The sequence below is a fragment of the Pyrus communis genome, chromosome 15 (assembly GCF_041283825.1).
Source record: "Pyrus communis isolate YQ-2024b chromosome 15, ASM4128382v1, whole genome shotgun sequence".
Taxonomy (NCBI): domain Eukaryota; kingdom Viridiplantae; phylum Streptophyta; class Magnoliopsida; order Rosales; family Rosaceae; genus Pyrus; species Pyrus communis.
This window is the reverse complement of record NC_142579.1, coordinates 39808472-39834694: the sequence shown is the minus strand read 5'-3', so window position 1 is coordinate 39834694 and position 26223 is coordinate 39808472. Positions and strand designations below refer to the sequence as shown.

The following is a 26223-nucleotide window of genomic DNA, read 5'->3' as shown; positions in this document are numbered from 1 at the left end:
TCAGAAACCCTTCTCAACTAAGACTTGGATAGGTAACCAGTCGGCCTCGACGCAGTGCTGTTTATCCAAATTGAAGGTGCTCCTCGGTCGGCTGATTCTACGGCGACAATGCTGTTTATCCAAATTGAAAGTGTTCGCCGGTAGCCTTCATAGTGTTGTTTATCCAAACTGAGATGTGTCGGCGGGAAAAAGAAAAAAAAAATCTCAAGATGTTTGAGAGGTTTTGCGCAGGGCAATTGTGTGTTGAATTGGCGGTCCCCTGAAATATTGCACGACATCTTGTATTTATAGGGACGGGTACGCGCTGGTTGATAAGCTGATAAAGACTCCCAAGCTATTAAAACTCTTCCACTGACTTGATCCTCGGATAAGCCTTACTACACCCAGGACTCTGAACTTAGTAAAAAATGCAACCAAATTTGATTTTTGTGTTTAGTCTTATCACTTCGAATCCCAAAATAATCTGCAAGCTTGGATTTGAACAAATAACATTCATCTAAACAACCACCAATTATATATATAGTTTGCCTTTCACTATTTCACATGGCATGCAGACTTATACGGCAACCACCAATTATCTATATATATATATATATATATATATATATATAATTGATAGCCTTTCACATGGCATGCAGGCCAAGTCCATCATCAATCCAATTCATTTGACAACATCCATAAACAACCTAACCTACTTAGGTCTCCTATCTCACCATTATCCAAGCCTTGCAAATCCCATGCTATGCCACGTGATCAGAATCCAAGTCGAGTTGCTCTAATCCACACGATAAACTGCTAACAAATCCAAATTAAATTGGATTGTTCTGCCTGCTTCATTATCTGACGCTGTGCATATCCCAATAGTCCACCATCATTCAAATTAATTGGGATTTAGACAAATATGAGGTTTAAATAATTTAATATATTACTAAGAGATAATATCATGATTAAAATCACAATATTATTTCTCAATAATAATTAAAAATTATTTCAACCATTTTGTCCTTCAATGGTCTAAAATTCTTCTCATTCAACGGCCTCGATTGTTCGGACCGATAGTGTAAAATTGGGTGCAAACAGGTTCATAAAAAAATTAAAATAACACGTCCAAAAATTAACTTAAGAAAAATTAACACACAAAAAAATTACTACATAAAAAAAAATACAAGCCCATATAAGGTCCGAAAGAAATAATTCATCATTGGAAGAGATTCTATTATAAAGCTTCAAAGATTCACCAAGGTATAAAATGGACCATATCTACCATTTTTCTAGTTCTATGTAATAAAGCCCTTCTACATTTCTTTTATTTTTCTGTCCATCTTTGCCACGGGGCTAGCAAGTGAGCCACGAACGAGAGTGATCACGTGCTTGTCGGGTGACAAGTACGAACGGACTATGAATTTCAGGCGAAAGGTTCGGTGTCCCTCCATGGAACTCACAAAATGTCCATGAGTCCATCCCTCCACCCAAATATCCACCCCTCCAAGGGTAAAACGGGGCTGTAGATATCCATCCCTCCGAGGGCAATATGGACGTTTCACATCTAATCATGATCCAAGGAGGCTAGGACTCCAGTAATCTCTCTCCTCAAACCTCTATCTTCCAAAGCCCCGGTCTTTCCCCCGTTTTCCTTCTCATTTTCTCGCCATCCAAACGCAACCGCGAGCTTACGGACCGACCCATCAAAGCCTCCGGAGTTTTGAGTTAGAGAGAGAAAGGCGCGGTGGATTTAGTGCGAGAAACAATCAGACATTGTTGGTCTTCCAGCAAGAGATGGCTTTGAGGCGCCTGATCACTCAGGTCGGTTGAATCTCTCAGCTGGGGTTCCAAGTCTGTGAATTTATGCAGTTTTCAGTTTTTTATATGCGATAGAATTGTTTTCCCAGTGAAATAGTATGTTTCTTTTAACTTGATCTCGAAAACCTTAATTCCTGTATTTTGATTGCTTAGGAATTTGGTAGTTAGGTTAATTTCTGTAACCATGTTGTTCTTATTTGCCGTGTTGCGGTATAGGGGTTCGTTTCGCTTTGAGTTTTATGGGTTTACATTCCAACAAGGAGATGCTTACATTGCGAAGACTTTGGAAATTTGTAATTTAGATGTTAAAATCCGTACCAATTGGGAACCCAATTGGAGATGGACCTTTTGAGCCCGTTAGGAAAATCGGATGTTATCTGAATTTTGGTTTCCTCTTAGTTTGTTGCTTGTATCCGTAAATGAACGGAGAGTTAGTTGAAAGCTCCTTTTATGTGGTCCAAAGGCCGATTATGATCGGTCGAGGTTGCGTTGTTTCTTTTCAATAGGACCATGTTAGTTGTATTTTAAGGGTTGGAACTTGGGTCACCTCTTTTGGTCTTAAAAGAAAGGAGTTTGATGTTTTTGTTGGAAGGAGGAAAGTGGGTATACAATCCAAGTCCCTCCCTTTTCACTGTTGAGAACTTGCAGTCGATGCCTTAATGAATGCTGTACTCGAGGTTGTTTTCCAATTACATTTTAGTTTTCTATCTCAACGAGCAAAAGGATGGAACCATTTAAATTTTAATTGCGTTCTTAGACATACTTCTGTTGTTTCTTTGGGTTATTTTTAACTCCATGTTCTTTCTTAACAGGTTTCAAGGCATCGATCAGAGTTGGGACAACTGACAAAAGTGGTTACCAGAACTTATCATCCTACCAACAGGTTACGAGGAGGTGCCGGAGGTATGACGTATTCAAAATTTGATTTTTATATATCTTTTGTTCTTCATTTCAAACTTGCAAAGAAATATGTTTCTTGTTTATTATCTTGTCAATTTGTTCCTTTAGGTACTTCATTGTTTAGGCTTTAAGTGAAAGACAGAATACTCTTCTCCATTATCTTCACTTATAGAAATGATTGCTTTCTTTTAAACCTTATGCAGGGAATAAGTTTTTAAGTACTCAAGAAAGATTCAAGTCCAGTTATGTTGCCAATTTCGGCCGTAGAGTACGCGATACCGATGAAGCTAGTGAAATTTCCTATCTAAAAGAACTTTACCATCGGAGTGACTATGAAGCAGTGATAAGAGCATTTGAAAGTCAACCTTCATTACATTCTAACCCTTCAGCACTTTCTGAATATGTGAAAGCATTAGTAAGAGTTGGCAGGCTGGATGACAGTGGTTTACTCAAGACATTGCAGAGAGGTGGGTAACAGAACACGGTTATGTTTCTTTTTTAATTGTTTCTACAAAATTACACCCTAGTTCATCTTTATCTTGTAGACATGTCTAATTTGTGCTAAGCTTATGGTTGAAGTAGGGTTTATAAAAGTTTAATTGGATGACGGTTTTTTAGTACCCTACATTTTTTATAATTAAATTCCCTTTTTCTTGTGTTATAGGGATCCTGAACTTCTGTTGAATTTTCTGCGAACAATGTTATGCTTAGTAAATACTTTTTTAGTTTTTTTCACCTTGACCTGGCTTATAAATTTGAGCTATCCTCTACAAATTCTGTAGGTGTTGCTAACTCTGCAAGGGAAGAAGAAAGCATTGCCGGCTTCTCAGTTCTCAAGAATTTTGGAAAAACTACGAAAGAAGGTATTCTTGGAACTGCAAATGCTCCTATTCATATGGTGGCTACAGAAGGTGGTCAGTTTAAAGAGCAGCTGTGGCGTACAATTCGCTCTATCGCACTGGCCTTTCTTTTGATATCTGGTATAGGAGCACTCATTGAGGATAAAGGAATAAGCAAAGGTATTACTATCTCTTGGTGCTTTAGACTCTTCTGCCAATTGATTAAGATGCTTTCTAAAAATGATGAAAGTTTTTCCTTTTAATTTTCCATTTCCACATTTCAGGGCTCGGACTAAATGAGGAGGTTCAACCTATCACGGAATCAAGCACAAAATTTAGTGATGTAAAGGGTGTTGATGAGGCTAAATCTGAGTTAGAGGAAATTGTTCACTATCTTCGAGATCCTAAGGTAAATGCATCAACCTTATGTATAGAAGAATATGTAATATGAAGACCTTTTAGTCATCACCCTATACCCCCTGATTTCTGGAATGGGGGAAATATAATTGCTATTTCATCCAACATAAGGTGGTGATTTTGGAAGTAAACTTTTAGCGCAAAGGGCTTGAAATGGTCTCAGTCCACTCGAAAAAGTTTCCCCTCATTGCATTGTGTTCCTTTAAATCAATTGGAGAGTACAATCTTGATTACCTTGATCTTGTGGTGTACTAACTATAGTTTAGCTGGAGATGGGCTGATATTCCAAATCCATCGTGATTGTTGCCATTTGTTTCCCATGCTTGCACTCTTTTTATCTTCTTTTTTTAATTTATTCTAATTGTAGGGCATGCTCCTTAATGCGATTTCCCTCGGTGCAGCGTTTCACTTGTCTAGGTGGCAAGCTCCCAAAAGGTGTCTTGCTTGTTGGTCCACCTGGCACTGGGAAAACCATGTTAGCAAGAGCCATTGCTGGAGAAGCCGGGGTACCTTTCTTTTCATGCAGCGGCAGTGAGTTTGAAGAGATGTTTGTTGGTGTAGGGGCTCGAAGGGTAAGGGATCTTTTCTCGGCTGCAAAGAAGCAGTCACCTTGTATAATATTCATTGATGAGATAGACGTAATAGGAGGAAGCCGAAACCCAATGGATCAGAAGTACATGAAGATGACCCTCAATCAGTTACTTGTCGAACTTGATGGTTTTAAACAAAATGAAGGGATTATTGTCATTGCTGCTACTAATTTCCCAGAATCTCTGGACAAGGCATTGGTGAGACCTGGACGGTTTGATCGGCACATTGTTGTCCCTAATCCTGATGTTGAAGGGCGAAGGCAGATTATGGAAGCCCACATGTCGAAGGTATTCTTTTTATGATAGATTTTGTTAGACTCCACCAAGAATTGCTTTGTAAGTTGTATTTTAGATTGATGCAGCAGATTCTTTAGAACTAGAAGTCACTCCAAGACTAATCAAGATGTTCTTTTGACAGGTTCTGAAGGCCAGTGACGTCGATTTGAGTATTATTGCCAGAGGAACTCCGGGGTTCTCCGGAGCTGATCTTGCGAACTTGATCAACATTGCTGCTCTGAAAGCTGCCATGGACGGTGCTAAAGCAGTGAACATGGCTGATCTTGAATATGCAAAAGACAAAATTATGATGGGAAGCGAACGCAAGTCAGCTGTTATATCTGATGAGTCAAGAAAGGTAACAGCTTTCCATGAGGGTGGCCATGCACTTGTAGCAATCCACACTGATGGTGCTCATCCAGTTCACAAGGCAACAATAGTTCCTAGGGGTATGGCGCTTGGCATGGTTATGCAGCTGCCCGACAAGGACCAGACAAGTGTCTCCCGGAAACAGATGCTAGCACGGCTTGATGTTTGTATGGGGGGGCGTGTTGCAGAAGAGCTCATTTTTGGAGAAAGTGAAGTTACGTCCGGTGCATCAAATGATCTCCAGCAAGCAACTTCGCTTGCTAGAGCAATGGTTACGAAGTACGGCATGAGCAAACAAGTTGGGCTCGTCAGTCACAATTACGACGACAATGGTAAGAGCTTGAGCACAGAAACCAGGCTGCTCATCGAAGAAGAAGTGAAGTACTTATTGGAAAGGGCATACGACAATGCAAAAGCCATCCTCACCGAACACAGCAAGGAACATTACGCACTTGCTAATGCTTTACTGGAGGAGGAAACACTCACTGGAACTCAGATCAAATCCTTGCTTGCACAAGTAAGCTCCCAGCAACAGCAGCAACCGTACCAGCAAGTAGTTGCAGCGAAGAGCAACTCGCAGTCTAAGCCAGTGCCACCCTCCACCCCCAACGCAGCTGCATCTGCCGCTGCGGCTGCATCCGCCGCTGCCGCCGCTGCAACTGCTGCGGCCAAGTCAACAGGTATTGCTCCTGTTGGATCTTAGAACGGGACAGGTTGATGAGTCGCAGGCATCTATTTATTAGTGTCAATGTTCATATGGTAAAATTTTACTCTCAGCAGCCTTTTTGTTCGGATATGACATTGCAATGTTTAAAATATGAGGTATAAGATTGTGGTTCGACCCATAGTTGAGGTAGTTTTGTGTAATTTACCCTAAAATTTTACTCTCAGCGGCCTTTTTGTTCAGGTGCCGTATTACGCTGCTGCATTGAGGTATAATTTGTGTATCTCCGTAGTCATAATAACTGGGAATGTAGACGAGTTAAAAAATGCAATGAGTCAGTGTGGGAGTAATAACTCAAAAGGCACTGGAGAACATCCCTCGTCTATTTTCGATTTTTACCCTCTCTGATGGGTTTTGAGTTTGACAAGATAATACCTAATCGGATTATCGGATGGGTTTTGAGTTTTTTTCTTTTTTCTTTTTTTGGTAAGCTGGATTCCATAAAACCAGGGCAAAGATCCTTATCTTCCCTTCTTTCTTCTTTTTATTTCTCCTCCACGATTTTTTTTATTTTTTATTTTTAAGTTTGCTATTATTAGGAGAAGTGAAAAGATTTCAAAACTATTACAATAATTTAAGGAGTTCGAACTTAGAATGCATGAGCAGAAACTCATACTTTACCCACCAAGAGATTGGACTCTCTCACTTTCCTTTCCCGTCTATTTGCAGTGGTTCTGGATTCTCTTGACATTCGAACCAATTGGAATCGAACCCGCTCCTAAGCTCATTCCCAAAGGAGGAATGTAAGCATTATCTTAGATTTCTTTTCAATGTTACAGTCAAACAATCGAGTCCTATATAGGACTCAACACCGCTATTTATATTATGAATTAGTAATATATATAAAATGATATCCGTATTAGAACATGATTCACTGAGTAAAATTACATGATGGTGTGCCCGAGAGATTGCAAGATCCCTCTATTGTTATGACTAGATTTTGCACCAATGGAGGATGAAGATGTTTTCTCACATACTTTGGCATATCCAAGTAGCATATTATATCCAACCTTCATAAGATACACTCGTATATTTTGTGGACAAAATCCACTGAATTCTGAGTTACATGAAACAGAACGTCAATGTTGCACGATCGACACATTTGGATTATCTTATGTAACGTTACGTAGTTGTGTTCAAGATACTGTTAATTTGACATTTCCATTTCATCCGATAAACAAAAGATTTAAACCCCAACATGCAGAAATCATCGATCCATAGAAAAGTCTCTTCCTTTGGGAAAACCCCGAAAGGAAGAGTTCAGTGGGGAAGTGAAGAATTCGAATCGAAAAACCTCTGCTTTTTCCTCTCATATCACTCCAATGGCGGCAGAGTCGAAGAAGTACATTTCCCAGGATAAACTCAGCACCCACAAAGCCTGGAGATCTATGGATCTCAATACAGGGCAAGATCTACAACGTCTCCGATTGGGCCAACCACCATCCCGGCGGCGAGCTCCCGTTGCTCAGCCTCGCCGGCCAAGACGTCACGGACGCGTTCGTCGCTTACCACCCCGGGTCGGCGTGGCAGCACCTCGACCAGTTCTTCACCGGATTCCAGCTCGAAAGCTATTCTGTTTCCGAAGTTTCCAAAGATTACAGGAAGCTCGTCAACGAGTTTACGAAAATGGGGCTTTTCGAAAACAGGGGACACGGCGTCCATTTCTCTCTGTTTCTGGTGGCAATGCTGTTTACTCTGAGCGTCTACAGCGTCTTGTGCTCTGATAGCTGTTGGGTTCATCTGGGTTCCGGTGGATTGATGGGTTTTCTCTGGATTCAAAGCGGGTGGCTCGGCCACGATTCTGGTCACTACCAGATCATCAGCAGCAAAAGGGTCAACAGATTCGCCCAGATCCTCACCGGAAACTGCCTTGCCGGCATCAGCATTGCGTGGTGGAAGCGCAACCACAACGCCCACCACATTGCTGTCAACAGCCTCGAACTCGATCCGGATCTCCAGCACATGCCCTTTTTCGCTGTGAATTCAAAACTGTTCACCTCCCTCACCTCTTATTACTACGACAGGAAGATGAGTTTCGATGCTTGTACCAGCTTCTTGGTTAGTTACCAGTACTGGACTTTTTACCCGGTCATGTGTTTTGCTAGGATTAACCTTTTTGCTCAGTCTTTTACTGTTATCTTCCAAAAGATTGACGGTAAATAATAGAATTGATGAAATTTTTGGGCTTTTGGTGTTTTGGATTTGGTATGCTCTGCTGGTTTCTTACCTGCCCAATTGGAGGGAGAGAGTAATGTTCGTTGTGGCAAGCTTTTCTGTCACTGGAATCCTACATGTTCAGTTCTGCTTGAGCCATTTCTCTTCAAGCGTATACGTTGGTACGCCAACGGCGAACGATTGGTGTGAAAACCAGACGAATGGTTCGCTCAATATAGTCTGCCCGTCGTGGATGGACTGGTTCCACGGCGGATTGCAGCTTCAGATCGAGCACCATATGTTTCCGCTGTTGACTCGGGGCAACGTCAGGAAAGTGGCCCCCCTTATCAAGGCACTCTGTGAGAAGCACAACCTGCCTTTCACAATTGTGTCATTCTACAAGGCCAATGAACTCACCGTTGGGACGCTGCGCACGGCAGCGTTGCAGGCTCGCGATCTAGCTAGCCCGGTTCCGAAGAACCTAGTTTGGGAAGCTGTACACTCTGTTGGATGAGCTGAGATGAGATTAAGATGTTGTGAATGTGATGCTTTTTCCTGAGGTTTTTGATGGTGTGGTTATTTGTGCCCAAGGACAATAATGTTGGTGGTGTTGTTAGAGGGGTATGGTAACTTATTTTTTATTGGCACTTTGAGGGTGGTGAGAGCCTTGATTTCAGTTGGAGCAAAATAATCCTCATCTTTAAGGATTGCTTCCAAAATTCTTGTTTATATATTGGTTCAAAAATGTTATTTTGCACCCTTTTCAAAAGTATAATATATTTATGTTGTCAAAGTGTAAATTTGAATCATGATTTAGTGTTTTCATTTCACGACTGACTGTATTTATAACCCTAGTCTTACCTCGATTTGGTGAGATCAAGTTCAAACAATCAGCAGAACTAAATAAATGCATATTTAACTTAGCCTGACAACATAAAAATATGACGAGAGAACTTTTCTGGACCTACCCGAAAAACAAAATTAAAAAATGCACTAACAAAATTTCAAGAAATGAATTTTTACAGGGTACTGTTCATTTTAACAAAAAACTACATTTTTACATTAAAAAGTTAATTCCGGTACTATTCACTTTACCCTTTATTTTATCCTTATTATTAAAATTCAAAGTTTTTAAACCCTTTTATTAGTTTCCTTTAACTTTTTGGGGTCTAATTTCTCATAATTCAAAAAATGCCACAACCACGCTCCACGTAGGCTATAACTAACTCCACGTCCCTGGATTTTCTCCCAAAATCCCAACACCAACAAACCCTACTCTCTCTCTCTCTCTCTCTCTCTCTCTACTGAAATTTCTCTTCCCTCCCTCAAAATTCTCCAATCACTTGTCAAACCGATAAAATAGCCTAAAATAATCCCAATGACGAAGTCCAGAAGTTGCGCCGCTTGTAAACACCAGCGCAAAAAATGCCCAGAGGACTGCCTCTTGGCCCCCTACTTCCCCTCCAACCACCCCACAAACTTCCACAACGCACTCAAACTGTTCGGCGTCAGTAGACTCGCCAAACTCGTCACCGACCTCCCTCCCCACCTCCGAACCCCCGCCATGTCCACCATCTTTGTCGAAGCCGACCACCGCGCCAAAGACCCTGTTGGCGGCTGCCACGCCGTCGTCCGCTCGCTGCTCTGGTCCATCAACAAGCACCAGGCTGAACTCGACCGCGTGCGCTACCAACTCGAATTGTGCCGCCGCGGCGGCAATGTTATGCCGATGGCGCAGTGTCTGGGGGACTTTAAGTACAATGTGGGTGCGGGAAATGTGTACGATCAGACGCAGTTTCATCTGGTGCAGAAGAAAGTTTTTCAAGAACAAGAAGAACAAGGCCATGTTGGTGGAGGAGTTGTTCCGCAGCCTCACGAAGAACAGAGCAATGTGTTTGAAATAAGGTCTGACTGAAACTTTTCGATAAAATTTCGCAACTTTTGAGTTCTTGCCATTCAAATTGGTTTGTTAAGTAGGAATATAAATACCCAATTAAATAAAATTAGGCAATTCGTTCAAGAACACGGCAATGTTGTTGAATAACTTTGTTTCATCAAGAACTGAGCAATGTGTTTTTAAGCCCTGACCGAAACTTTTCGATAAAATTTCACAACTTTTAAGTTTTAAACCAGAGACATTGATTTTTTTATGTAGGATAAAAAATTCCCACTTGAACAAAGATTGGTAATTTGTTCAAAGAACACAGCAATGTTGTTGAAGAACTCGTTTTTATCAAGAACAGAGCAATGTGTTTGATATCAAGAACCGGAAAATGGGGTTGTCCTCTAGGAAGAAAATTCCCACTTGAAGTAAAAATTGCCAACTTAACCGCCATTGATGAATTTTGAAGTTTTAATTTTGTTTTGCTAATTATCGTCGTTTGTTTGAATTTTTTCAGGGATGAAGATTTGGTAGAACAAGATTACAACCCAATTCAGGATTAAGGAGTTAGAAATTGTAAAGGAGGAATGAGATTATCCTGCACTGTTATTTTGGCTACAATTCAGTTTAGATTTGTGTGTAATTGTTTTTGGTACATCAGAAAGAAGAAAAAATTAAAAACAAAGGAGAATCTTCAGGTACGTGCTTTGATACCATGAAAGAATTGACGAAGACTTCCATTGATAAAGAACTGTCTTTTGTGAATCAAAACAAATGAGCTCGTTCGATACATACTTTGCCTAGACTCAGCTCTATGTATACAAGCTAAACAAATTTAATTAAACTTAATACAACTGATTAGTCTAACTAATCGGAACAGTATTTGACAAACTCTATTGACCTTGAGGTGCTGCTGGCATGGCTAGAGGAGCAATCTGATGCGGAGGCAAGTATACTATCAACAAGTACATCGTGGTTAGCCTCTTTCCGGTGAGCATGATGGAGTAAGGGGATCGGTGAGGATGGGTGGAGTAAGGGGCTCGGCTTGTGAGGTCTTGGTTAAGACCATTTTATCTCCTTCTGGTAAATCATGGATTCGATAAAATTTCCTCAAGCATTACTCTCATTCTTCTTCAAAGAACTCTAGTGACAATATGTTCATCACCACAGAAAAAGGAAAGGAAGCCACTAAGTGATGGGCAAGACCTTGCATCATATGCCTTTCTATAGAGTTCTTCGACCCGGTTTATGTTGAGAAATGTAATTAACACGGATCCACGTAGAAGATATTGTCTTTTACGTTTTGCATCTGCAAAGATATGAAATTTATTTTCATATCTAACTGTCGTAATGTCAGTCATCTTGTAACTCGTTGACTTTGTGATACAGCTAATTAAAGGTCAGCAGGTCTTGAGTTCGGCTCTTCTTGTTAGAAATTTAATACAATCAAACGTCTTTTTATTCAAATGATTCAATGCAATGCTTATGAGAGTACAAAACATTTAACACAGTATGCATTAAATTAAGCACAATGAAGCTTTTGGAAATGAAATCATTAAGTGCTTGCAGAATGTGAATGTGAAGGTGAAGAAGAATCAGAAGTGAGCTCATCTAAAATAAACTTGGCACCATCTTCTCTAACAGCCTTGTTCCGAATATTTTCAATCATCCGATGCACAACACCGATCGTCGGGCGATCTTTAGGCACAGGAGTAACACAGAGCAACCCCACCTCCAAAAGAGCCCACATTTCGCCCTCCATCGCTCTATCCCCCAACATCTCAAAATCCAACACTTCCCAAGTATTGCACTCTTTCTGCACTGCGGTCTTAACCCACTCCACCAAATTCGTCTCTCCTTCTTCCGCCGCCATCCTCCCCGTCAAAATCTCCAACAGAACCACCCCAAAGCTATAAACATCGCATTTCTGCGTGAACTTTCTCGGAGTTTTATTATGGGACACCATCAATTCAGGAGCTCTGTATGCACTTGTTGATGATGAAAACGGAGCAGGGAGGAGCTGCTGGAGGCCGACGTCGGCCAGGCAGGCGTTTCCCGTTCGATCCACCAATATGTTCGACGAAGTGAGGTTTCCGTGAAAGAGCTTGGATTTGCTGCAGCCGTGGAGGAAGGCCAGTCCCTCTGCAGACCCCGCAGCAAGCTTCAATCTTGCGGCCCAAGCAAGCGGCGTTCTTCCGGGTCCTCGGTTTCCATGCAGCGCGGAATGCAAGCTTCCCTCGGGGAATACATCGTAGACCAAAAGCAGCTCGTGGTTGGAATTGTGGTAGGCTCTGAGGGCGGCGATGTTGGGGTGCCTCAGCCCGCCAATCTGCTTCAAAAACCCATCGATTTCCCTCCCGCCATTTCTCCTCTCCCTCACCCTCTTCACCACCACCTTGTGTCCGCCGTCCGTCACGACTTTGAAAGTGGTCCCCACGCTCCCCTTACCCAGCATCTCCGCCGATGCCTTCAGCAGATCCCCCACCTTGTCGGAGCCCCGGTACCCCTCCAATACAACCATGTCTTCGCTTTCTCTGGGCCCACCTACAGGCCCGTTCACATTAGACTGGGCACACTGGGCCAATTGGACTCCAGTTGTACTTTTCTTCTTCGTTAACTCTCCGGGCCCGTAATGCTTGCTCACGTAACCGTGTCCGTTGGCTGTCTCGCTGTGGGTCCCGCGACTTTTGGTGCGCCGATACCACGTGGCGGCCACTATTATCACCAACAGCGTAACAGCCGCGCCGACGATACTGATCGCGAGCAGCGCGGCGTTACTCAAAACGCTATCGTGTCGGTTCCGGGATTGTACGGAAAAGTTAGCGGCCGTTGGATCGGAGCATTTGTACGGCAATGGTTTGCCGCAGAGATGCTCGTTTCCGGCGAACGACGTCGCGCCGAATTTGGACAGAAACGTTGGAATTTTCCCCGAGATGTTGTTGTGCGAAACATTGAAGTCCGAAATAGACGCAGAAATCGAGTGCGCGGAGGCGAGGATGCCGGTGAACGAGTTGGACTCCAGGCGGAGAGTTAGCAAGTGAGGCAGCTGAGCCAACTCGGTCAGTGGGATTTCGCCCGAGAATTGGTTGTGCGATAAGTCGAGCCGCCTGAGGTGACGGAGGCGGGATATTCCGGCCGGAAGGGATCCTTCGAAGCGGTTGCGCGAGAGGTACAGGTGGTTGAGGTTGTGCCACGCGGAGAGGTTGAGGGAGGAGGAGAGGCGGTTGCGGTTGAGGCTGAGGAGCTTGAGGTGGGCGAGTTGGGTGAGTTGCTGAGCCGAACCGGTAAGGCTGAGGTTCTCGAGAACGATTCGGGTGACTCGGCGTTTCGCCGGGTCGCAAGTGACGCCAAACCAAGAGCCGGAGCAGGGGTCGGAGGAGGCGACCCAGGAGGAGAGCGAATTGAAGGTGTCGGCGGAGGATTTGAATGCCAGCAGGGCGGTGGTTTCTGGGTTAGAGAGAGAAAGAGAGAAGAAGAAGAAGAAGAGTGAGAAAAGGAAGGGTGAGAGAAAATGAAAATTGTTCTGTGTCTGCAACATTTTCCGTTTATTTTCCCTCAGATTCTGGAGAAAGTTGCGGAAGAAGAAATAAAAGAAAGGGAGAAACAGCAGAGGGGCACTTACAATATCGGTAATTACCGCCAGTAACTAGCCGTTGAGACGGGATTAAAAAGACGTTGGGTAAATAAGTAGTTGACTACCCTTGTCGATTTTGCTTCCCTCAAAAGACTCTTCCAAAGTTCACCCAAAAAAGACTGTTCCAATACAAGCGTATTTATCTCACCGCTCTCAAGTAGTGATAATATTTATTATCGTTGAATAAGTTTAAATTTTAACATTTGTGTCTATTACGCAGATTTCGAAACATTATAATTGGTTTATGGCATTCACAATGATACCCATGTTCTAACAGAACAACTATCAAATGTAGCATTGTGTGAAATTGATGTACATGATAGTCCTATATTCTAATGCGAAACATCCAGATAACGTAATCAACACTACTACGCAAGTTTTTTCCTAACGTGTAAGTGGGGTAAAATATGTATAATAAGTAGGGGTTAATTTGTGGGTGATGGTTTTTTGTTTTTGTTTTTGCAATAACACGTTTATGGAGGTGGACTATGACTATGAGCTGCAAGGGAGGCTGGTGGCCACTGCCAGTGAGTATTGAAAGAGACTACTTAATTTGTTTCCATTTTCGTTATACTATAATTGTGTCTAGTCTACTTATTACAACCATGAGTGTGGGGGGGGGGGGGGGGGGGGGGGGGGGGGGGGGGGGTGGGGGTGTCTTTTGCTTTACGAGTATTGTTGATTAAGGAATTAATTATGAGTATTATTCATGGATATGTCATCTCTTGTCTCAATAAATTTCAAAAATAAATAGTCTTTTGAATTGAGTGATTTTTACCTATGTTGCGTGATTCCAAATCTTAAAAAACTTACAGTGGAATTGTTTGTTTACTCTAATATAGTTGTCTATGATCTCGTAGATAGACTAATACGAGCCATACTTGGCATGTAAATATCTTATCCACTTTAAAGGAAAAAACCCTGAATCATTCTGATTCAATTGTTTTAAATGTAACATATCTCGTTAATCAGACATAAAATTAACCACCATGCTAATACATTATTGAATACAAATAATCACTCATGTCTTAGATAACGTATCTACAATATAATCAAGGGTAAATTACACAAAACTATCTCAATTATGTGTCGAACTACAATCTCATATACGTCATGTTTCAAACATTACAATGTCATACCTTAACTTACGAATTCGTTGCAATGTTAGACCTCCATTAAATTTTCTATCAATTTTGCTGTTAAGTGATGACATGACAAGTGCGATGTCCACTCCGTTGTCAAATGGAAAAAAAAATTAATTAAATATGATCTAAATTTTCTGTTGTCCCTTTTAATAAGATCTAAATCCAAATCGCGGGAGTATGGACCCACCAGTATCAAATGCCCATGGGATCCTGCCCGGCCCAATTTGGCGTCTTTTTATTGGCGTGGCCCAGCCCCAGTAGCTGACAGTCAAAGAATTGTCAGTTTTTAAATATTTTTTGGGGAAAGGGATCTGGTAAGGATCCCTTCCTCCTAATCTACCAAGTTCAGGATTCGGACCATTGAAATTTGATCCGACAACTAAAGTTATTATAACTTTTAAAATAGACATCTGTTTGCAACCGTTGAGTCAAATTTCAACAGCTCGGATTCCCAAACTTAATGAATTAGAAGAAAGGGATCCGAAGAGGATCTATTCCATTTTTTTGGAAGGGGAATATTTAATGGGTTGGCACTTTTAAGGCATCCTAGTTACAAGGTAATCTCAGGAAATTTAATGGGGTTAGCACTCCGCCGGCCGCTACGGTTTAATCTTTTCCAATAGACCCCACCATGATTGTAGTAATCACGTTTATACTTGCAGATCAAGTATACTCACCAAAATGTAATCATATTATTATTCTTATTATTACCCACAAAAAGTAAAAGCGTAGATACTTCTCCTTTCGTGATCATATCTTGCTTCATGATCATATTCGAAAGGATCAGTCATGTATTTAGAGAAACAAAATTTTTAACATATGTTATTATTATTTTCGTTATTAACTCAAAGTCGAGCGAACAATGGAACTCTAGTACGCAACCTCGAATTGAAGCTTACAGTCTTTCATGACGTTCGTGTTCGTGTTAGGTTTTTTCTTACAAGACGATTTACTAGGTGTTTCTAAAGCCTGGTTTGGTACTGAAGTGATTCTGAAAAAAGCTGGTATAAAAAAAAATTGGGAGCTGTTTTTGTGTTTGGTAAACATTTAGCTTTTTTTCACAGTTTTGGGTGAAAAAAAGCCAAAAACAAGAAGCTGCAAAACCCAGCTTTGAAAAACTGGCTTTTTTTCACATCAGTTTACATAAAAGTTTACCAAACACTATAATACTGCTTTTTTTTTTCAAAAGCACTTTTACGAAAAAGTTTACCAAACACTCTGCTGCTTTATTTCACAGCTGCTTATTCTCACAGCACAGCAGAAACAGCTTTTTTTCAAAACACAGCAATACCAAACCAGCCCTAAGCCTCGTGCCATCCGTATCCCAGATGTTTTGTTAAGGTGCCAAACGTAAAACGACGGCAAGCAGTGTGTTTAGTAAAAAGAAAAGGGGGACTAAGCCTAAAGAGTAAAAAAGCTTCTGACTGATATTCCAACTGCCCCTGCATACCCAGACCAACAAAGACACACCACAAACCACGTGCACCCGAATTTAATCCCATCTCCTATCGCCATCATGCCTTGCACTTACAAGTCCCCCAACAAGGCAATTAATATACCATTTACTTTTTTAATGAGAAAATTAATAAAAAGAGTTTGAAAATTTTGAATTTTAACAATAACGATAAAATAAAAGATAAAATAAATAGTACCATGATTGATTAAAATGAACAATAACATAATTTTTTCGTTAAAGTTCTCTTTTTAATGTCTATTTCTTTTCCCTTTTTTTGTTTCACTTATTTTACTGCTTACATTGTGTGCTCCAATGTAACAAGAAGATAATTATCATCGTGTAAAACTCACAAAACATGAACGATCAGAATCTGCTCGCGCCCGAGGGTGCTGCGGTCGCTTACCACTCCCTTCCCTGTGTTTATTTGTTTGAAGGTAGAAGAGAAGGTGTACATTAGATTTGCAGCACTAGAGCACGATGTGCCATGTTAGTTTTTCTTCATTAAACAAAGACACATTTGCAGGTAAACAATAATATCTTTTTCACCGAAAGATGTGGTGCCCCTTAGATTTGCAGTACCACAAAAAGCCAGCGACTCGGTGAGAGCGGCGTGAGCTTATTGAATGCCAAACCCTAACAACTAGGGGTTTTATTATATAATAACTCTGGACCTCCAAACTCACAGTTTTCAAGTGAAGGACTCAATCAAAACAGTTCAATATGTACTTACATGTGTGTATGTGGATTTGGATACTCTCCTTAGTTTAGGAGGCTGAGTCTTTTGAGCAAAACATACCGACCGTTGAATTTTGATCAAACGACTACAAACAGGGAATTTTCTAAAAGTTATAATAATTGTAGCCGTTTGATCAAAATTCAACGACACGTGTGCTTTGCTCAAGAGAGGATCCAAATCCTATATGTGTGTATATACATACATACATACATACATACATATATATATATATATAAATATACATGTCTGTGTGATTCTGTGTTTAAAGTTCATCGTAATTAGTAAAGACAGCCACTAAATTCACCACCCCTCTTTTTTCATTGGATCACTAGACATTTATGCAAGTTTTGTGTTTTTCTTTTTGTGCGGTGTTGTTTACATATTTATTTTTCAATTTATTAGATTTAACGGTTTGAGAAAATGTATGAAGTGCGTGAATAACACTACTTTTACTTTTTCTACCTAAATGCACACACAATTTAGAATTTTACCCAACAAAAAGCATTTTCTAGGTATTTTGTTCTCAACATTGTTTGATACGATACACAAAAACAGGCAAAGTGATTTCCGCACTCATTCTTCTTCTGCACTCATTTTTTTATTTCTGGCATTAGGATTCCAAATCAAAGAACATGAGAGAGGTACGAAGACGAACTAAGGCACCAAAACAAAAGGAAGAGTGCACAAGGAGAATCATTATATCATAAAAAAGCTTGTATTTTCGGTTCTTTTTTTCTTGGATGCACTTAACCAATTACGCTTAATTACGAGAAATTTCACCGTGTAACGGAGAGAAATTCTACCGTGTAACCGAGCTGTATACCAGTGTTTTGTTTTAATTAGGGCATTCTAGTGATGCTCTGTTCATTGGCCTTCTCTGAAAACCATGCAGGGCGGAGTGACTTATAACACTCGGCCAAGTGCCACCACAATTGGAAGACAAATTACACAGACAAATTAATCAACAATAATAATAATAATAACGTAGCAGAAAATAGAAAGTAATATGAGATTTAATTGCCATAAAAAAATAAAAAAAAATTCATCACTTACAATCACCAAAGTGTATATATATATAAAGAGAAGGATTCAAATTTAAACCCCCAAATTTGCACTTAAATCCTACTTAATTTTTCTTGTGATCACCATTTTTTTGATCATTTTAATCCTCCTTCTCAAAAGTTTGTAAATCCCCGCTCGAAAAACCCATGATTAAAGTAAAAAAATGCAATTAAAAATATGAAAGGAAATTAATTAAAAGGTCCATTTCCAGATCCTGATCCGAAGATCAACCTTGCACTTGGAGTTGGAAACGGCAGCCACCGACGGTGACTTACCTTTTGGTACAACCCCTTTGATTCCTTGACACGTAACCCTAATCCCCACCTTCTTGGTACTCAGCTTCCCCATCGACACCTTCACTTTGGTGTCCATCTGCAGCTTCAGCGCCACCCCGCTCTGCTTCTTCAGATCCGATCTCAGCGACTTCACCGACTCGACGTCGAGATCCTGCGACGTCGACAGGACGGGGCGGAAGAAGGTGCTGTTCTTTGTGCCGCTGGTGAACGCCGGGATCGACCCGTTTGCGATTTGGACGTCTCTGGTGGTGGAGAGGAACAGATTGAACGGCTGGTAGGAGAAGGTGAGGTGGTTGTTGGGGTTTTTGGAGGAGAGGGTGAGGTTGAAGAGGGTGGCGAGGTGCGAGGTGGAAAAGTCGGGGGTGGTGGTGAGGTTGAGCTTCGCAATGCGGACGGAGGTGAGGGTGAACTCGGGGCGGTGGGGGCGGTAGAGGATGTAGACCGCGGCGCCGGCTATTGCGGCGAGGAGTGCGAGGGCTATGAGGATAAGGAATGACCAGAAGCAGCAGCAACAGCATAAATTGCGGTTGCTCCGGCGGTGGCGGCGGTGTTGGTACTGGGGTTTCGGGCGGTAGGGTTGTCTGAGTTGGGGTTTGGTGCTTGGTGGGTTGGCTGCGGTACCCGTGGTGGCTGCGGTACCCGTGGTTGTTGCGGCGCCGGGTACGGCGGCGGCGCCGTTGGTGGTGGGTTTGGAAGATGGGTAGACTCGGTCTGTCATGGTGAGAAATGGGTTGGATTTGGATTTGAGAGAGAGGGTCCTGGATTGTTGTGGAAACTGTGAGGTTTTAGAGAGAGAAGAAGATGGAGGAGTGAGAAGGATGAGAACGGGAAGAAAATGGAGGACCCAAAAAAAGGTCGGGGGATGCTTCCACCTCACACAACGTCAAGATGGATCCTTCCTGTAAATTTCTACACCTGTAAATATTAGTAATCACTAATCACTTCCACAAAGCTTACCAACTAAAGCCTCCAAATTTATTTTTCCCTTTTTTAAAAAGAGAACTACATGTTCATTATCACGTGATTCACAAGTATCAAGAATCAAATTCATAACATGTTGTATGAAATATGAGTTTAGAATTCGTTTTCAACTACGAAGTGACCACTCCGTAGTGGTTAAGCCTCCAATAATTAATTTCCAAAAAAAATAAATTAAGCTTACTAATTTGGATTGAGATGTGATCTAGTTTGCATGGTCCACATGTGATGGAGTGAATTGTGAGAAATGTGGGGTCCAAGTCCAATTCCAAACCTTCTTTTAAATTTCCATTTTATTGTTAGGTTTCTATTTTTCTTTCATACTTTTTGAGGCCTTACCTTCCTTAAAAATGTGACATAATGGCAGGCAATTGCTATATTTTCATGAACATACTTAGGGTAGGTGGTAAGAAACCACAAAATCACGCTTTAATGAGCGCCGAATATTTCTTACGCGCAGAATTGATTTGTAATCTGAAAGTAAGAAAAGAAAACAAATTTGAATATTTAATGGTGGATTATTAGCAACATTTACATGTGGGATAATCATAACTATTCATGCTTATACGAGAACTCTAGATGAAGCATTTGATTCAGCATCTCACGAAGCAGAAGCTAAGCAGCAACTTGAGAATCTTCAAACACTAAAGTTCCATATTTACTCATAACTATGAACGACCAATATCAACCTAAACGCACACTAAAAATCAGACGTGTGCATAAACAGAAAATTATAGTATTTCAACATTAAATTAGATTTTTTTTTTCTTGGTTGGTGAAAAATGAACTTTTATTTTGTTTTTTATGTTAGGAAGTATGTGAGACAGGGAAAGCAAGGCTCATTAAATTTAAAGCACCTCCACTTTAGGTAAAAGAGTAACAATATTTTTAATCTAATCATGAGTTTGATGGTAATTAGTCAACTAATCAGAGTCAGTGTGGCTCAGTGGTTGCATTCACTTGACTCCTAAGTCAGTCAATTTACAATGCTTCTGCTCTCGAGGTTGCAAGATCCTCTCATTTTTTCTTTAAAAATTCATTATCTCTTAATGTTTTTCTTAATATGAGTGTGACAATAAACCTAGTGCCCACCAAACTTCCATGGTCAAGTTTCTTATAGCTTTTTGAACCCGGCTGTGTTTGCCGATCGACCGGTTGTATCACCTCCCGGAAATCGAGATCTCGTTTCTAAAGCCGCCTTTATCTAAAAGAAGTTTTCGAGGTTACGTTTTTTAAGCATTGCCGGATTTAAATGTGACGTTGTATGTAGTCGAGGGTCGATGGAAATTCAATATCGAAAGTCGTGTAATTCTTATTGATGATTAGATCATTAAGATTCTCAATTTTTTAAATGCAAGCGATTTTACTACTTTAAGTTATACTAAAGAGAAGTTCGGAAGATGAGGGAGGACTTTAAAACCAAGACCATCCACCACACGTGCAAGATTTCCATTTTAAAAATGGTTGAAGTTGAAGTTGAAATTGACTTCACCCTAATTTTATTTTGATTAAGCAACAAAATGGTTGATAAATGCAGGTTAGGGTAGTTAACCAGGACATTGTCTCAGCTCACTTGCTCCCTAGTTCGAATTTTATCCCGTAAATTAGAGTAGATTAGAATATCGATTCGTTTTGAGGTGTATAATCGTTCTCTCCTTCAGTTTGGGCTTTGTCAAGGGAAGGAGAAGTTTCATGCTGATGGGTCCACCAACTTTGGATTTTTGGGTTGAAATGGGAATGTGTTGGTTTGGGCTGCTTTCATCCAGTGCATAAACAATAATTATAAAATATAAAAATATTACAGTTTCTCTGAAAACTAAATGTTCATATGAAAGCTTTAACATGCAATTTTGAGACAAAGGCTCGGAGAAAAAGACATGGAGTACATAGAGCTAACAAAAGAGTTGGTGCAAAACCGAGCGCAATGACGTTTTAGAATTCATATAACTGATCCAAATTAATGAGATGAGGCTTTGTTGTTGTTATTATATGAATGCTAGAACAAGGATCGTATGATAGAAAAACATGCATTTGTTCTTTGATGCACATGTATGCATATGACTAAGCACAATTGTCCAAAAGAACCATAATATACATGTGAAGGAATTTGTGCCATACATGTGCTATAAAGGTGATATCTGTAACTTCAATTATTCCCTCTGATACTTTACTGAAGAAAATAAACCCACATTATCAGCAATATAGAACAGAAAACTCGAACTCGAACAAAATTCATGGTGTAATCTTCATTGGCCTGTCTATAGTTAACCCAGACGACGAATATATCTGCCCTGCAGATAATAACCGTACTAAAATGTCGGGTTTATATCATTAGTAACCGGTAAGCTGTCATCGCAGTGCAGTTACAAAAGAGGTTCTAACTTCTGTAATCAAGTGAGTCAAAGTCCAGCTAAACTACGCCCTCTTAACCTCTTTTGGTTTTCCCTATATTCTGGCGGCCAATGGGCGGTCACCACGTCACAGCCACCAGGAGTGAAAAGTTCATTAAAGGGAAGAAGGAAGGGGAAGGCACATGATTGACTAATATCCTTATTAGTTTGCACTCGGAGAATAAATTCATTCAACTGAAATTGATTAATCTAATTGCTCAATGGCAGAGACATGTTTTACTGAAACTTGGGAGTACAATAGATCACTCTTTAGTCTTTACCTCTAATGACTCCGCATTTACAGAATTTTCGAGCATCTGCTGGGACGCTGCACAGACAATGACACCATCTCTGCCTTGCCTCTTTCATGAACATTCTTTAAAGGCCCCTATTCTGTTATCAAGCCCACTAATATGTAAGAGAAAGAAATGTGATCCAGATCATACTATAATGAGAAATCAACACTTCAAAACAGGAAAATTTGCCAAACAATTTAACCTTTCATTTCACGCAGATCATAATATAACGAAAATTTCACTGAGATGCAAAAAACTATAGTACCTTTGACATTTAATGTTTCTATTCATGAGCATGATACTGAGCAGAACAGGGACCATCACTAAACACAAATGCTCCAACGAGTGTCCACTGATAATGAAACGATTTGCATGGTAGATTTTGCCATCGGCAACTGATTCAAATTTGGCAAGAAGGTAAACCCCTGTAAAGAATTGCTTTTATGCTTTGCAGATAGGAGTGTTCATTGGTGGAATGCTTAAACGATACATTAAATGTCAAACTTTTACATTTGAAATCCAGACTATCCATTGTGAAGGTTACTTTTATATCTAGGTGGAAAATTTCCTTTACCCAGAAAAAAGGGGGAAAAGAAAAATATTTCCCCCAGTACATGCTTGCTACGATATTCTAACAAGCTACTTTCACAAAAGAAAAGGTTCAAAACGTAATAGTAAAAACCATTGCTTTGTACTGTATTTAATTGTGCAGGGGGGGTAAATAGACTAATTAAAAATCATACTATTTTTACTCAAGAAATAAAGATTAATGAATATGGCGTACCAGCGGCCCAGAGCCAATATCTTGAGTGAGTATATTTAGGTGGGAACACAAATGACATTGCTGGAATTACCATACATGGAATCAACTGGAACATCATGTACAACCTGATATCATTATACGTTCTGCAAAGAAACTCATCCATATATCCACTATAAGAGTTTAGCACAAGAACATAGAGGGGAAAACACAAAACTTGAAGCACAACACTAACCTGTCATATGCAATGCTAAGAAAAGCAATGAAAAGGAGTGCAAACAGACAGCTCAAACCGATCCGCTCTCCTACTCTCTCCACCATAAAACTAGAGAAAAGAGAGGAGTATGCAATCATCATCTGCAATTCAGAATCTGTCTTCAACAATTAAAATAAACAAAGAGAAACAGATTGTGCATGACTAGGATCCAGACACTTTGTTAACGACAAAATCATGGACCTTAATAATTGATTTTACTTTCCTTCCTTCACGGTCTTTCACGAAAGGGGTCAATGGCGCAACACAGGTTCAAGATTAAGGACAACATACACTATTTTCGACATTCATGGACAAACCTTCAACTCGGGGTACATTTCAGGGAACAATGTAACAAACTTACAATTAAGTCATCAAAATAAAAACTTATGTTTACTGAAACTCTCAATCGTCTCAACAAACAAATAACCAGGGAAAATGTCACTAATTAATGGCTAAAACCGAGAGCTCTTGAGACGGATTGAAATACTAACCGGCAAGGTGTCCCAAGTTACTCTACTATCATCAGGCTTCAAATGATAATAAGCAGACCCAAATGCCAGCCCTGCCATTCCAGCATAGAACAGTGCCCAACCCCAAACCTCACCCGGCAAACTAAAACCAGTTTCCAAACAACACCAACCAAAAAATCAAAACTCCATTGAAATCAATGCAACAAACAAAATCAGTGCACGAAGTACCATATAATCCAGAGAGTGCAAAAAACCTGATGTTAAAAAGCCCCCCTTGCACGCAGAGCACAAAACCCAGAACGCCAACAACCAAAAATGGGAAATTTGTGATCACATTCAAGGTATTAGGCACTCCTGTAAAAAACCCAGATCATAAAATCAATCAAAAACATAAATTTCAGTAAGAAAATGAGAGAACGATGAGAAATTTTACCCACAAAATTGCGCATGTCAGCGTAGAGATGGTGTTTGGGAGAGTGAGAAATCTTGGGAGTGATCAGCATTAACAAAACCCAACACAGAAGCGCCCCTCCCCATATCCGCCGTCTCTTCCCTCTGATTGCAAGCTGCTGAGTTGCCATCCACACCATCTCTCCCTCTCTCTCTCCTCTCTCTCTCTCTCTCTCTAAAGTTCACTCACTCACTGCCTTTCCTCTCCTGCTAATGATTCGAAGTGTTCGACGAAATGCTAACTTTCTATTCGGAATGTTACGGACTGTTTGGTGAAATGTGTAAATGCGGGACCCTTGCGGATGTGGTGGTGGCGGCGGTGGTGGTGGAAAAAGCCCCTTTTGAAATGGAATCGTCGGGTCGTTTGTTCTGTTTATCTTGTTGTGGTTTGGCTATAAAGGTGAGACGTGTCAGGATCGTAAATACCCCCACGCGGGACTGATGTTGGTAATCAATGGTGTATGATTGACTGTGATATAGCAATAAATGACGGTCATGTACTGTACAAAATCAAACGCAGTCGCGCTTCTTTACTTCGGGGCCCGTTTGTTTTACTTTTCCCCTGTCAATTCCAAGTTTTAATTGGTTTTTTAAAGGGGAATTTTGGTTTCTCTACAGTAGAGCAAAAGGTCATTTGGGATGAGTAACAATTTGGCATATGATTATTTATTTATTTATTTATTTTAAACTAACGAAAAGTCATCAAAAATTTTAGTTTTAATGAAAAATAATAAATAAAGGTGTAAGTGAATAGTAACAGAAAAAGTAAAAATGTGGTTTTTCGTTAAAAATGAACAGTACTGAGAGTGTTTCGTTAAAACTACCTTTAAAATATTGGCCAAATCTTGTTAGTAAATCTTACAAAGCCCCTCCTTTGTTGACAAAAAATTTGGTATGATTGACACTAACAGATAGTTTTCACTAAGATTCAGTCCTAAAATACAAAAGTCACGTCCATTTATTAGAGACGCATCGGAGTTTTTGTAGATGAAGAGATGTAGTCAAAGTATTTCTACGTAAATCTTTTTTCGTTTTTGTGACTATATTGAACTATCAAGTTAATAGACTGTTTGTTTGCAAAAATACTGGTCAGTGTCCAAGTGATGCGATAAACAGAAGAACCAACCCTAGCTGCCGATCCCTAGCTTTGGCTTGGGGTTCGTCGCAATGTCATTTCCTCTTCCCTCTTCAAGCTCCCCCTCTCTTTAGGTTCCCAACCCCCTTTTGGGTTGTTGTTTCCTTAGCTGTGTCTCAACTTTTCTGAGCTCTATCCCAGATTGAAAATAATATCTTCTTTTCTATTTTAAACTTTGTTCTATTATTAACAATTCAAATTCGACCTGTTCGTTATTAAAACAACCTTTTCTTCTTACTCAACGGTTCACCATGGAGTTTTATTTACAGCACTGTTGGAGATGCTATAATTACTCTATTATTCCAATTTTTCTTCAATAGTATGTGTCTAGACTAATGAATAGTGCAAAAAATAAAACGTCGTGATTTAGTTGATGAAATATTTTTTTTTTCTTTCACTACGAATTAAATAGATAAAATTTTTAACCACTTAATAATTCGGACTACTAAAAATGAACCGTATTTTTCAGGCAGGAGTGAAAAAGTCCACACGAGGATTAAGTTACGGTTGAAATGCATCCACAAGAATCCCTTTGTTTTCTAGTTTGCAACGAGGACTTAAGCTGGGGTTGAAATGCACGCGAGAAAAAACAACCCTTCCATATGCGTAGCACAAGAACAGGACAAGGCATAAAAAGCAACACCACTTCACCTTTCACCAATCCCCTCACATCACCATGTTAGAACATTGAACGGTCCATATTAATCCATTTTTTCTTGTAGACATGATGTTTATTCAACGTAAAATGTGCATTTGTCAAACCCTATCAAATAATATCCCCTTTGGATTATCCCTAAACCGTTCTCTTCTGTAGATATTTATTTCTGAGAGACGTTCCTTGCGTCTAAGAAAAAATATCTTCGGTTACACGCTCAAGTTAAATGTAGATACATTATTAACGACATAAATATCGAAATGATTATGTTTAAGATCAATCATGTAACGTTACGTGCGAAATTTAAAATAAATATTATCATATGATTTGCTTTGGTAATAATGCTTGGACATTATGCTGTGTGAGAAGATGCATGCTTGTGGAAGCGTTATGTCATTTTCCATACAACACATATATACTGCAGTGATAAATTGAATCCGACACTGCCATCAGACTGACTCACGGCAGAAACTTATCATTTTCAACGAAGAGGCAATCAATCAGGCGGCAATGCATATAATATTCCCACAGCTTTTGCTTACTCGAAAAAATA

The 26223-nt window shown here is 40.2% G+C and overlaps 5 protein-coding genes and 1 pseudogene across 6 annotated transcripts; 3 read left to right on the top strand and 3 right to left on the bottom strand.

Annotated features, from left to right (window-relative positions):
- The first annotated feature begins 1279 nt into the window (after positions 1 to 1279).
- On the top strand, positions 1280 to 6247 carry LOC137739209 (ATP-dependent zinc metalloprotease FTSH 5, mitochondrial). Its single transcript, XM_068478759.2, has 7 exons — positions 1280 to 1803; positions 2613 to 2703; positions 2904 to 3167; positions 3483 to 3719; positions 3824 to 3948; positions 4358 to 4834; positions 4965 to 6247. Exons 1-7 carry the CDS (start codon positions 1777 to 1779, stop codon positions 5892 to 5894), a joined length of 2151 nt encoding a protein of 716 aa, XP_068334860.1. The 5' UTR covers positions 1280 to 1776; the 3' UTR covers positions 5895 to 6247.
- A 990-nt stretch (positions 6248 to 7237) lies between these two features.
- LOC137729623 (acyl-lipid (9-3)-desaturase pseudogene) lies at positions 7238 to 8591 on the top strand (annotated as a pseudogene).
- Positions 8592 to 8830: 239 nt separating this feature from the next.
- LOC137711553 (LOB domain-containing protein 24) lies at positions 8831 to 10636 on the top strand. Its single transcript, XM_068450807.2, has 2 exons — positions 8831 to 9974; positions 10469 to 10636. The coding sequence occupies exons 1-2, from the start codon at positions 9448 to 9450 to the stop codon at positions 10512 to 10514; spliced, it is 573 nt and encodes a 190-aa protein (XP_068306908.2). The 5' UTR covers positions 8831 to 9447; the 3' UTR covers positions 10515 to 10636.
- Positions 10637 to 11387: 751 nt separating this feature from the next.
- LOC137745845 (putative leucine-rich repeat receptor-like protein kinase At1g68400) lies at positions 11388 to 13587 on the bottom strand. Its single transcript, XM_068485877.2, has one exon. The coding sequence runs from the start codon at positions 13487 to 13489 to the stop codon at positions 11507 to 11509; it is 1983 nt and encodes a 660-aa protein (XP_068341978.1). The 5' UTR covers positions 13490 to 13587; the 3' UTR covers positions 11388 to 11506.
- Positions 13588 to 17917: 4330 nt separating this feature from the next.
- LOC137748063 (NDR1/HIN1-like protein 13) lies at positions 17918 to 19208 on the bottom strand. Its single transcript, XM_068488162.2, has one exon. It carries the CDS (start codon positions 18996 to 18998, stop codon positions 18177 to 18179), a length of 822 nt encoding a protein of 273 aa, XP_068344263.1. The 5' UTR covers positions 18999 to 19208; the 3' UTR covers positions 17918 to 18176.
- Positions 19209 to 21830: 2622 nt separating this feature from the next.
- On the bottom strand, positions 21831 to 24276 carry LOC137713849 (Alkaline phytoceramidase (aPHC)). Of its 2 annotated transcripts, XM_068453206.2 has the most exons (7): positions 23864 to 24276; positions 23685 to 23784; positions 23452 to 23572; positions 22940 to 23061; positions 22729 to 22850; positions 22210 to 22369; positions 21831 to 22041 (listed from the first exon to the last, which is right to left on the bottom strand). In XM_068453206.2, exons 1-7 carry the CDS (start codon positions 24018 to 24020, stop codon positions 22014 to 22016), a joined length of 810 nt encoding a protein of 269 aa, XP_068309307.1. In that variant the 5' UTR covers positions 24021 to 24276; the 3' UTR covers positions 21831 to 22013. The 2 variants fall into 2 exon arrangements, with proteins under 2 accessions (XP_068309307.1, XP_088541248.1); XM_088685122.1 differs by lacking the exon at positions 23452 to 23572 and having other exon boundaries at positions 22940 to 23029; positions 23864 to 24158.
- Between the last annotated feature and the right edge of the window lie 1947 nt (positions 24277 to 26223).

What these genes read in the sequence shown, in the direction of transcription:
- LOC137748063 (XM_068488162.2), bottom strand. Translation starts at nt 18,998, where the DNA reads ATGACAGACCGAGTCTACCCATCTTCCAAACCCACCACCAACGGCGCC.
- LOC137711553 (XM_068450807.2), top strand. Translation starts at nt 9,448, where the DNA reads ATGACGAAGTCCAGAAGTTGCGCCGCTTGTAAACACCAGCGCAAAAAA. An exon ending in AGCAATGTGTTTGAAATAAG is followed by an intron (nt 9,975 to 10,468) that starts GTCTGACTGAAA and finishes GAATTTTTTCAG; the next exon opens with GGATGAAGATTTGGTAGAAC.
- LOC137739209 (XM_068478759.2), top strand. Translation starts at nt 1,777, where the DNA reads ATGGCTTTGAGGCGCCTGATCACTCAG. An exon ending in TGAGGCGCCTGATCACTCAG is followed by an intron (nt 1,804 to 2,612) that starts GTCGGTTGAATC and finishes CTTTCTTAACAG; the next exon opens with GTTTCAAGGCATCGATCAGA. An exon ending in GTTACGAGGAGGTGCCGGAG is followed by an intron (nt 2,704 to 2,903) that starts GTATGACGTATT and finishes AACCTTATGCAG; the next exon opens with GGAATAAGTTTTTAAGTACT.
- LOC137745845 (XM_068485877.2), bottom strand. Translation starts at nt 13,489, where the DNA reads ATGTTGCAGACACAGAACAATTTTCATTTTCTCTCACCCTTCCTTTTC.
- LOC137713849 (XM_068453206.2), bottom strand. Translation starts at nt 24,020, where the DNA reads ATGGTGTGGATGGCAACTCAGCAGCTTGCAATCAGAGGGAAGAGACGG. An exon ending in GGGGGGCTTTTTAACATCAG is followed by an intron (nt 23,573 to 23,684) that starts GTTTTTTGCACT and finishes AACTGGTTTTAG; the next exon opens with TTTGCCGGGTGAGGTTTGGG. An exon ending in AGAAACATTAAATGTCAAAG is followed by an intron (nt 22,042 to 22,209) that starts GTACTATAGTTT and finishes GCTTGATAACAG; the next exon opens with AATAGGGGCCTTTAAAGAAT.